This window comes from Pygocentrus nattereri, chromosome 9 (assembly GCF_015220715.1).
Source record: "Pygocentrus nattereri isolate fPygNat1 chromosome 9, fPygNat1.pri, whole genome shotgun sequence".
Taxonomy (NCBI): domain Eukaryota; kingdom Metazoa; phylum Chordata; class Actinopteri; order Characiformes; family Serrasalmidae; genus Pygocentrus; species Pygocentrus nattereri.
In genome coordinates this window covers 28,765,812-28,776,077 of record NC_051219.1, presented here as the reverse complement: position 1 = coordinate 28,776,077, position 10,266 = coordinate 28,765,812, and the positions used below count along the sequence as shown (strand labels likewise).

General features: G+C 37.9%; 1 protein-coding gene across 2 annotated transcripts; it reads right to left on the bottom strand.

Annotated features, from left to right (window-relative positions):
• Nucleotides 1–469: 469 nt before the first annotated feature.
• vgll4a (vestigial-like family member 4a) lies at nucleotides 470–10,087 on the bottom strand. Of its 2 annotated transcripts, none has more exons than XM_017698278.2 (5): nucleotides 9,477–10,087; nucleotides 8,385–8,556; nucleotides 7,165–7,384; nucleotides 6,931–7,051; nucleotides 470–5,120 (listed from the first exon to the last, which is right to left on the bottom strand). In XM_017698278.2, the coding sequence occupies exons 1-5, from the start codon at nucleotides 9,565–9,567 to the stop codon at nucleotides 4,948–4,950; spliced, it is 777 nt and encodes a 258-aa protein (XP_017553767.1). In that variant the 5' UTR covers nucleotides 9,568–10,087; the 3' UTR covers nucleotides 470–4,947. The 2 variants fall into 2 exon arrangements, with proteins under 2 accessions (XP_017553767.1, XP_017553766.1); XM_017698277.2 differs by having other exon boundaries at nucleotides 470–5,147; nucleotides 9,477–10,086.
• Between the last annotated feature and the right edge of the window lie 179 nt (nucleotides 10,088–10,266).

Genomic DNA, 10,266 nt, shown 5'->3' with positions numbered 1-10,266 from the left:
TCTACAAGGAGACCAAAACCGAAGTTATGGTATCACTAAAGAAAACAGGTAGAATAGCTGTAATCTGCCATGGAGACACCCACTGCCACAGAATCTTATTTCACCGTAACAGCACATTTTATCGCAGATGAGTGGCGGCCAGTGTCTCATGCGCTCCAAACAATAGCAGTGAATTACAGTCTTCCAGTTCACTTGCCACATCACTTCTGTTTGCTTTATTATTAAAAGATATTGAAAGTAAATTCATTATGGATCATTACAAATAATTTGCTTCAAGACCATCAAGACCTCACACAGCGAGAAATAAGAAATCCTGTATAGACAAAAAGATGCATCAGTAACCATTTTATGCAACCTCTGAATCGTAATCAAATCATGATGTACCTAGAGACCCCCCCCCTTCCCCCCAGTGTTCTCTGTATTACAGATAACTGTGTACAGCTTGACAAGGACACAATTGACCAAGACATTTGTTAAAAGATCCTTTTATTTTTGTCAGGTTTAATGAATATAAAAGTGGCATTTGTAAGAAAAAAATCAAAGCCAAAAAGTAAATAGAGTTACATATAGACTAGCTATAATATTCTGACTATTTCTTTTTAACATAACTCTTAAAAGCGAGGACGCAGCCTCTGCCATTTCAACCATTTTCATGTAGGACAAACCATGTCAAACACATGATTCAGAAGCGGCCTCAAATCACCAAAAAGAAACAAACTGACAACTAATATTCTTCATACTTTTCACCAAACTATTTTGGCAGTCAACTGACCTTTAATAGGTACACTGGAAAAAAAAGATCAACTTTTTTTAAGGAGAGAGAGAGAGAGAGAGAGAGAGAGAGAGAGAGAGAGAGAGAGAGAGAGAGAGAGAGAGAGAGAGAGAGAGAGAGAGAGAGAGAGAGAGAGAGAGAGAGAGAGAGAGAGAGAGAGAGAGAGAGGCATGCGAAATGAGTAATGGATATTAAATATATAGATCAAGTGAAGTGTAGTTTGAAATGTCAAAAAGAGAAACTGGTCATTCATCACGCACTGCGTAATGATGGTCATTTTATATTAAAGGAAAAAAAAACATACAAATTTGAATTATTTGCTATAGAATAAACAGGCAAGTCTGAAAAAAACAGGAATTAGTATTAGCTTTGGTGTGTAAAGCTACATGTCAAATTATTTAAATTTACAATTTATGCAGTACTGTTAAAGTTAGAGACCACCCTTTTTTTATTTTCTAGTCAAAACAGCCACTAAGTACAAGGCATTTATTTTTCAGGACATATTTTTAACTAGTTAAAAAAAATTAAAAGACTGAATGAATGATGAGGAAATGAGCCTCCTAACAACCCATACCTGGCAGACCACTAAATGTGTCAGATTTCTTACAAAAACTGGCAGACCTGATACTGACTTTTTATTTTTACTGCTGTATTAGATGTTGAAGTTTCTGTATACCTTTATAGTAAAAACATGCATTTATGAGATTTTAATAACTTGTACTTAATGCCATTTACATTGGAAATTAAATAAAAAGAGTGGTTTCTGGCTTTTGTACAGTAACATACATTAAGCAGGAAACATTTTATGGCCGCTAAACAAACGACTCATTCTACGTCAGAAAGAGCATATAATCTAATACTAAAGACCTTTAACTATACACCTACTGAGAATCTTACTTTAATTAGAAAAGACTGAGGGCAAAAATGCATAAAATAAATGTTGCACACAGGGAGAAATCCTGACCAAGCATGATATTTTGATACACCCTCTGTTTCCAATTTTCGAGGGGAAAATGTTGTACTGCTCCGGAAGGAAGGTACATATGCTGTCTTTGCACAAAAATACCCCAAAGAGGTTGTTAAATATAGGCCTAGTTGCATACTGATTACATCACTGCTGTGTAAAGATAAGCTATATGATTGGCATCGTAATAAGAACAGCTGACCTGTAAGTAGATCACTATACAGACGATCATCCAGCTCAATCCTGTAAAGAAGCTTTAGACATCTGTATTACGGTTGCATTACTAAAAAACAAAAATCATCCAAGCCACGTGTACTGCATTTAGATGCCTTTCCAGAGGCTGTGCATCAAAGCTAGGTGCCAACATATCTAAAGAAATTTGTTAAAAAAATATATTGAGTATACTGTTCCAGCAGCAGGACTTTCTACTGATAAAAATAAACAGAATCTAAGAATGAACAGTATAAAGATAGTGTCTGTAATAGATAACAGCTATCTGAAATATGCATGTAAGCAGAGTATTTTTTTTTTTAATACAAATAGTGTATGAATAGTTTGTATGCGAACGTCAGGGTGGGGACCGTATATTAGAGCATTTGAGTATGTCCTTGGTCCTAAGCACAAGATGGCTTAGCAAGAGTTTAGACATACCAAAATGATGGATACTGCAGGACTTTCTTTACCTTTTTTAAGGATTAATTCAATTAACAATACTTTTTAAGTGTCTCTCATTCAATGTTTACAAAAAATGTGCATCACTTTAAGAAAGCACTCCAGTTTCCAAAAGGAAAAGAAAAAAAAAGCGACCCTGCCATTTCTTAAACCTATTAATGCAAAACAGCTCATCTAATTTACACATAACTTGCAAAACATGAGCACGAATAGCTACTCAGGGACCAAAGTGTGCCACAAAAAACACAGCCAAAATCATAGGAGACTTCTTTGGTAGGGCTACTTGAAAGTAAATTCCACTGATTTGAATAATTTTGCATACTTTAACAATTAGGATGTGAGCAAAGTCAGAGTGGATGACTGAAACAATGCAGTTTCTACAGAAACTTCAGAATTGTTCACAGTAGTGGTGATAGGAACCAGACATCTATAGCTTACAACATTATTTAATTTCATAAAGTTATATAAAACTTCTTGATGCCTGGATGCTATTTGGACTGTTTTTTTGCCAAGATTTTTGGTATAAAACACATGGTTAAGGCAAGTTTCACATTGTTCTTTTCAAATCACACCCTTCTGAATGACATACATATACACATATATATCACGCACACACATATAATGCCATCGGCCATCACCAAATTGCCTGCAAGTCATACAAGATACCCACACCAGATTCGACTGAAAATTGTTCATGACCCCCCCAGGGGGTCAGTACAGGGGACACTTGCATATTCTAGCCAACTATATCCCACACATTAAAGAGGCCTAACACAAGTGCCAATAAAATGATCTGCAAAAGTTCAGGCCACTCCTTGGTAAATGAGTGAATTTGACCTCTTGAAACATTTAGGTCACATGGAGATGAAAGAAGATAAAAGAAACACAGTTAAAAGTGACATTCTGGAACACAGAGCTAAAGCACTCGTCACAATTTAAGAGCTTTGGTTGTCTACCCTTATTACGTCCTTTTCAGACTGCATCTTAACGGTTCTGTGAGGTACCAATGTTCTAAGGACATTGGGGGTAGTCTTATATGAATATGATGGGAGATCCAGAACATATCAAATTATTTTTGTGTCAAAAAGTAGCGTGAAGGTGTTATGTGGAAAATGTCTTATTTCCTTGACCAGGTATACAAGATTTTCAAATATTTCATTAGTGATTTTCAAAAGGTTCCGCGTAATTAAAAGCTGAAGATGTCATTCAGAGTGGCGTGAAGTAAAGTGTGTCATTCTAAAGAAACGTGCCTAGACAGAATCATTTACATCAATGTTGACAGGAATGAGGCATCTGCAGAGTTTACTACCTCTTAAAGCTCCCTCACAGCAAGTTATTACATGAAATGGTTAAAAATACACTGCCGATGACGGAGTCATTGGTTTACGATAGTTTTGAGAAGTTTATGGTCTTTTTTTTTTTTTTTTTAAACAATCTCCAAAGAACATCGTATTTACTACTGTTTACTATTATCCACATAACATTTAAAACTTGGAAGACTTCTGTATGTTCACTGGTGATAGTAAACAAAATGGCTAGATTTGTGCTGTAGATCTGGTGAACCCAGTTCCCATCATCACAACTGTAAAGAAATCTGAGTCAGTTAGATTCTCCACAATTAACCATTTAAGAAATGACAGTTTGATGTTAACTATTGAATTTTGAAATTTTGAACAATCAGTGGAATTTCCTTTTAAACAGAGAGTGCTTAAATGACTGGTTTCGATACGTTGCACAGACAGGTATAGAACTAACAACTTCTAATGGCACGAGCTTCTAAATCATTCAAACTCTTCATTCTACAGTGTAGTCCACTGGTTCCCAATCCTGGCTCCTGCCTTGCAAACTTGAACATTTTCTCTGATCTTAAACACACCGACTTCAACTCAGGAAGCACTTGTTAATTAGGTGAGTAGCAGGGGCAGTTGTGTTAGACCAGGGAAAGCCCAATTTTTATGCTTTGTTGAAATATAATTCCTTGTTTTACTCATTATAGTAATTTTTAATCACATTATTTGTTCCTAACTGCTCAGTGCTTTTGTTTTCTATTGTTCTCTGATGCTGGCTTTTTGTAAAGTATTTTAATGTAATAAAGGTAAGCAATTATCATCACTATGAAATATGCAAGGCACAAGTAAACCAGCATTAGGATCCACTGGGGAAAGTGGTTCTTTAACAGAATTTAGCCTGGGTTTTCTACAAGCCTGAATCAAGAAGGCTACATTTTCAATAAAAGTTTTAAGCCACAGTTTCTAAATTCGGCAGAGGTCTTGTTGCCAGATTATGTAAGAAAAAACTGTGAGGAAAAAAAAAAAAAAAGGATACTTATACAAATCAAAAGCCTACTAGAACATCTGAAGATGCAACACTCAAACACTGCCTGCTTAGCAAAACAAAAACATAAAAAAGTGGAACTGTAATTTTGACACGTTTTCCACATACTCACAAAAAAACAACACCCAGAATTGGTGTGAAAAAGCCTTAACACAGGAAAAAACCAACCATGGTTCAACAGGTTTCTTTGGGGAATACTTGGCCTTTATGAAGTAGACTCAGGACTCCCGGAGCCACTGCCCTTCGCCTTGATCTGCAACCAGGTCTCACCCAACGCCTGGGCAAAGTGATCATCCACAGATCCCGTGATGGACACAGAGTTAGAGGCCGGCTCTGGCTCCTTGTAGATCGTGCCTAGGCTGCGACGGAAATGCTCTTCTATCACAGGGTCACAGACAGTGTTAGCTGGAGGCAAACAGGCATTTGAGAACACTTGAATTATTGTCATGCTTCAGAAAACCTTGTCACCTTCAAACACTTAGGCCAGAACTACAACCCCAATTCCAATGAAGTTGGGATGTTGTGTAAAACATAAATAAAAACAGAATACAATGATTTGCTAATTCTTTTCAACCTATATTAAGTTGAATACACTACAAAGACAAGATATTTAATGTTCAAACGGATAAACTTTATTACATTTTGCAAATATTCACTCATTTTGAATTTGATGCCTGCAACACGTTCCAAAGAAGTTGGGACAGGGGCATGTTTACCACTGTGTTACATCACTTTTCCTTTTAACAACACTCAGTAAGCGTTTGGGAACTAAGGACACTAATTGTTGAAGCTTTGTAGGTGGAATTCTTTCCCATTCTTGCTTGATGTACAACTTCAGCTGCCGTATTTTGCGCTTCACAATGCGCCACACATTTTCAATGGGAGACAGGTCTGGACTGCAGGCAGGCCAGTCTAGTACCCACACTCTTTTACCATGAAGCCATGCTGTTGTAACATGCAGAATATGGCTTGGCATTGTCTTGCTGAAATAAGCAGGGACGTCACTGAAAAAGACGTTTCATGGATGGCAGCATATGTTGCTCCAAAACCTGTATGGACCTTTCAGCATTAATGGTGCCTTCACAGATGTGCAAGTTATCCATGCCATGGGCACTAACACACCCCCATACCATCAGAGATGCTGGCTTTTGAACTTTGCACTGATAACAATCCAGACAGTCCTTTTCCTCTTTGGCCCTGAGGACACGACGTCCATGATTTCCAAAAACAATTTGAAATGTGGACTCGTCAGACCACAGGACACTTTTCCACTTTGCGTCAGTCCATCTCAGATGAGCTCGGGCCCAGAGAAGCCGGCGGCGTTTCTGGGTGTTGTTGATATATGGCTTTCACTTTGCATGGCAGAGTTTTAACTTGCACTTGTAGACAGAGTGACGAACTGTGTTCACTGACAGTGGTTTTCAGAAGTGTTCCTGAGCCCATGTGGTAATATCCATTACAGAATGATGTTGGTTTTTAATGTAGTGCCGTCTGAGGGATCGAAGGTCACGGGCATTCAATGTTGGTTTTCTGCCTTGCCGCTTACTTGCAGAGATTTCTCCAGATTCTCTGAATCTTTTGATGATATTATGGACTCACCTGTTTCCAGTTAACCTGTTCACCTGTGGAATGTTCCAAACAGGTGTTTTTTGAGCATTCCTCAACTTTCCCAGTCTTTTATTGCCCCTGTCCCAACTTCTTTGGAACATGTTGCCGGCATCAAATTCAAAATGAGTGAATATTTGCAAAAAACAAAGTTTATTAAATTAAATAAATAAATGTCTTGTCTTTGCAGTGTATTCAATTGAATATAGGTTGAAAAGGACTTGCAAATCATCGTATTCCAGTTTTATTTAAGTTTTACACAACGTCCCAACTTCATTGGAATTGAGGTTGTAAAATAATGTTTTTTCTTTTAAATCATAAATTGTATTGATCACTAAAGACAAGAGGCAAATCGGGATGATGATGATAATACATATTTAAAATTCTCCTAGTTTTCTCTCTTGCCACGTAATATTTAAATTAATCTTTTTAATTGGAATGTTGGAAGGTCAATTTGTTATTGTTCTATTCGGTCCATTTATACACTTTTAAATCTTTGATTGTGTCAAAATAAATCACACAATTGCTATTATAACTACCTGTGACAGCCGTAGTATCATGAGTAGCCCCTGTGAACACTTACCGTTAGTCTTACTCTTTACGTTAGTCACTCCAGAGCTGCAACTACTCGGAGACATGTGACAGTTCGAGAGGTTGCATGTGCGGTTGCTTGCAGGGGCACATGTTATCACAGAAGGACGATTCTAAGTCACATAAAGAAGAGTACAGCACAATCATTCCGTCAGCAATGTCTTGTTGATGATTCAAGCAAAGCTTGTCAGTAACTTATTAAATCAACAAAGCAGACCATTCTCACCTGCTGACGTTCAGCAGAGCCAAGTGGCGAGAGAAGATTGGACCTAGCAGTGTCCATGCTGTTTTTGGTCAACGCGAGCGGCTGCTCCATTGCAAAAACAGGAAAGGGAGCATACAAACGATTTCCATGGAGGCCACTGATGGCAGAGGAGGCGTGCTCAAAAGGGTTGGGGCAATGATTCCAAGGTTCTTGCCTACTATCTCCATTGGAAGGAGCTCCCCTAGAAATATATAAATGAGAAAATAAATTTAAACACAAACACAGAGCCATAACTGTTCTGCACTCCACATACATATTCATATCTATTTTTGTCTTCAGGACTAGCATACTGTCTCACAACTTTTGAGGAAGGTGGTGGATATGGAAAAGTGGGAGATGTGCATCGAATACTTAAAAGATCATTTCTTGATTTACATAATATATCACAATATTTTGACACAGACAAAATGTGCTAGAATGGTCCCACTTAAAAACCACCATTAGCAACTATAAATTTAGTGATTATTATTCAACATTTCACCACTGAACATGCAGCATTCAATAAAATTAAACAGGACTAGTTATGCTCTGTAATGAAGCCTGCAGTTGGTCATTACTCTTTAAATAAGGAAAATATCCACAATATGCTCATAAATGAAAAATGTGCATCACAACAAAAATATCACGATAATGACAACATATCATACTGCTCACTTCTAACACCAGATATCTTTAATTCTAGTCCTGCAAGGCACAGTTTAGTGAGTTCCTTGCTCAAATACAACCACTAAACCTGGCAATTTACACAGGAGTTGAACCAGTTGGTCCAAGCAGGGAAATCACCAAACTGTGCTGGACCGAAGAAGCTGCGATCTGCACTATGAAACAAAAGCAGCAGGAAGTACGCTGTAAATACTACTGATGAACGACATTCTGACATAAACTGTAATGGATTGTATATGGCCATTACTATCAGAGACAACTGCAAAACTAAGAAAGGCTTAGCTTCAGGCCAGTTCTTTCATGTACATGTAATTTAAGTTTATTTCTGCTGAACAGATCAATAGCTTAGTAATAAATAAAAGACCTGTAACATCAGGTTCCTGTAACTGCGTGCATGCAGGTTTGGTCCAATTTGGGTCTAAATTTAGCAGCAAAATTCAGGCCTGTTCAGCTCAGTTTCACTCCTGTCTCTTCAGCACAACGACATAGAGATCTTACTAGTCACAGTACACACTTACAGATGAGATGTAAGTAGGCGACTCATTTTTGCCATTTGTTCAGTGTCGTAGTCGTGGCTGTGTCCAACTTGTTCATCATCATACTTTCTTTTAACTGGACTAATAGGTGTTCCTGTCCTGTTGCTTCCCACTGAAGAGGACAAAGCGTGCATCCTGGAGTCCCCTGAATCATCTGGAAATATAAGACAATACAGTTAAGCTCACTGCTTTACAATCAGGGTTGGGATGTAACAGAATAGAAGTACTGGGGATGTGAGAATACAGGAAAAATGTATCTGTATTCAGTCGAGACCTTGATTAACAAGCTTCTTAAACACTCAAGTTTCTACTAAAGTCTGAAAAGTCTGACAAATTAATGTGAAGAACCAGTTATCAATCTCAGCATTACCGAGCACTTTTGAAAGACGATCAGATGAATAATTTTCTATGTAGTGGACATGTTTGATAAGCTTAGCATCTTTTTTGTGCTGGACACCTACTCGGAGGACTGCGGGAGCAGCAGGGGATTGAAGCAGGTGATGAGAGATAAACAAAAATGTTGAAAATTTTGGAACTTAAGGTTAATTTCAATGATAGGCAAATTTTTCATGAAACAGCATACTGACAGAAGAATTACAAGCAGATGTCAACCAGTAACAGCAAAAAACCAATGTGAATTAAGTAAAAATGTTTCCAATGTTTCTTACGAGGTGCGCTCCAGCTAAATGTATTCTGAAGATGAAACCCCAGGTAAAATATGTGAACATGTAAAATAATAATAATAAAACGTAAAGGTTGGCAGACATAAGGAACAATCTAGATGGCTATTTTGGAGTTCATGCAGATATCTTGGACATGTAAGCTAGTTAAGAAAACAAAACAAAACAAGTAAAATCCCTAAACTTAGCAAAAACTAGACATCATATATTACTCAGACGTCCAATTTAATCTTTGATCATGATACGACTATTTACAAACTGACATTAGCAATTACGTCCATACGCTCTAGTTTAAGTTAGCTAAGCTAACCATGTTTGGCTAATAACGTACTAGCGGAAATCAACCTAACGTCAACAATGAACGGTGCTGAGTATGTATAAGTGGGTTCTTTACCATCATATGAATCGTAGTGAAGTCTTCCGATGTTGTTGTTCATTTTATCCATAAATTGGTGGCTCAAAAGGTCCATTCTCGGGAGAAGCATTTAGCTTCGGAGCTAGCCAAGCTAGCTAGCTAACCAAAGTAGTAGCTAGCTAGCTTAGCAGCGACGAAAAGTGCCAACTAGTAAAAAGTTCCTTCTCGCTAAAGTCGCAATAAGTGCCTGAGCTGTTAGCAGGGTTGTCGGCGATGCACTTTAACTACGAAGCAACCTACTAAACAATATAGTTAACAAGACAGAAACGTTTGCGCTGCAGTGTCGACGCTGCATCACTAACAACAGCAGGCAGAAGTTTACAACTGCGCTAATTTGCTAACCACCGTCCGAACTTTACTTAGCTAACCTAACTCGCCAAACATTGACCCAGAAAACTTCAAATGTGCGCATTTGACCGCACTTTCGAAGAATAAACAGCTTTGAATGTTAGAAAGAAAAACGCACCGTTTTCACAGTCTAGCTATGTTAGTATTTTCAAACATTATTTGGACGAAACAGTCCAAATAACCTCAAAGGGCTAACTACTTTAGCATGTTAGCCTGCTAGCTCTAGAGCGCTGGGGGTTGGCCTGCGCTGGTGACGTGCTCTAACTTGCAGGGAAGACTGTAAAGCGGTGCTGTGATTTAGATTGGGAAGAAAGGCACCTGTTAATACTTACATTTATGGCCATGTATATTTTTTGACCTAGCACATTCTGTAATAAAAGTGTAGCCTGAGATTTTTCACACTAGTCACCAGGATCCACCG

Coding starts and splice junctions, on each gene's coding strand:
- vgll4a (XM_017698277.2), bottom strand. CDS start 9,567: ATGCTTCTCCCGAGAATGGACCTTTTGAGCCACCAATTTATGGATAAA. Junction 7,385..8,384: donor CGCCTACTTACATCTCATCT/GTAAGTGTGTAC, acceptor ATATATTTCTAG/GGGAGCTCCTTCCAATGGAG. Junction 7,052..7,164: donor GCTCTGCTGAACGTCAGCAG/GTGAGAATGGTC, acceptor TATGTGACTTAG/AATCGTCCTTCTGTGATAAC.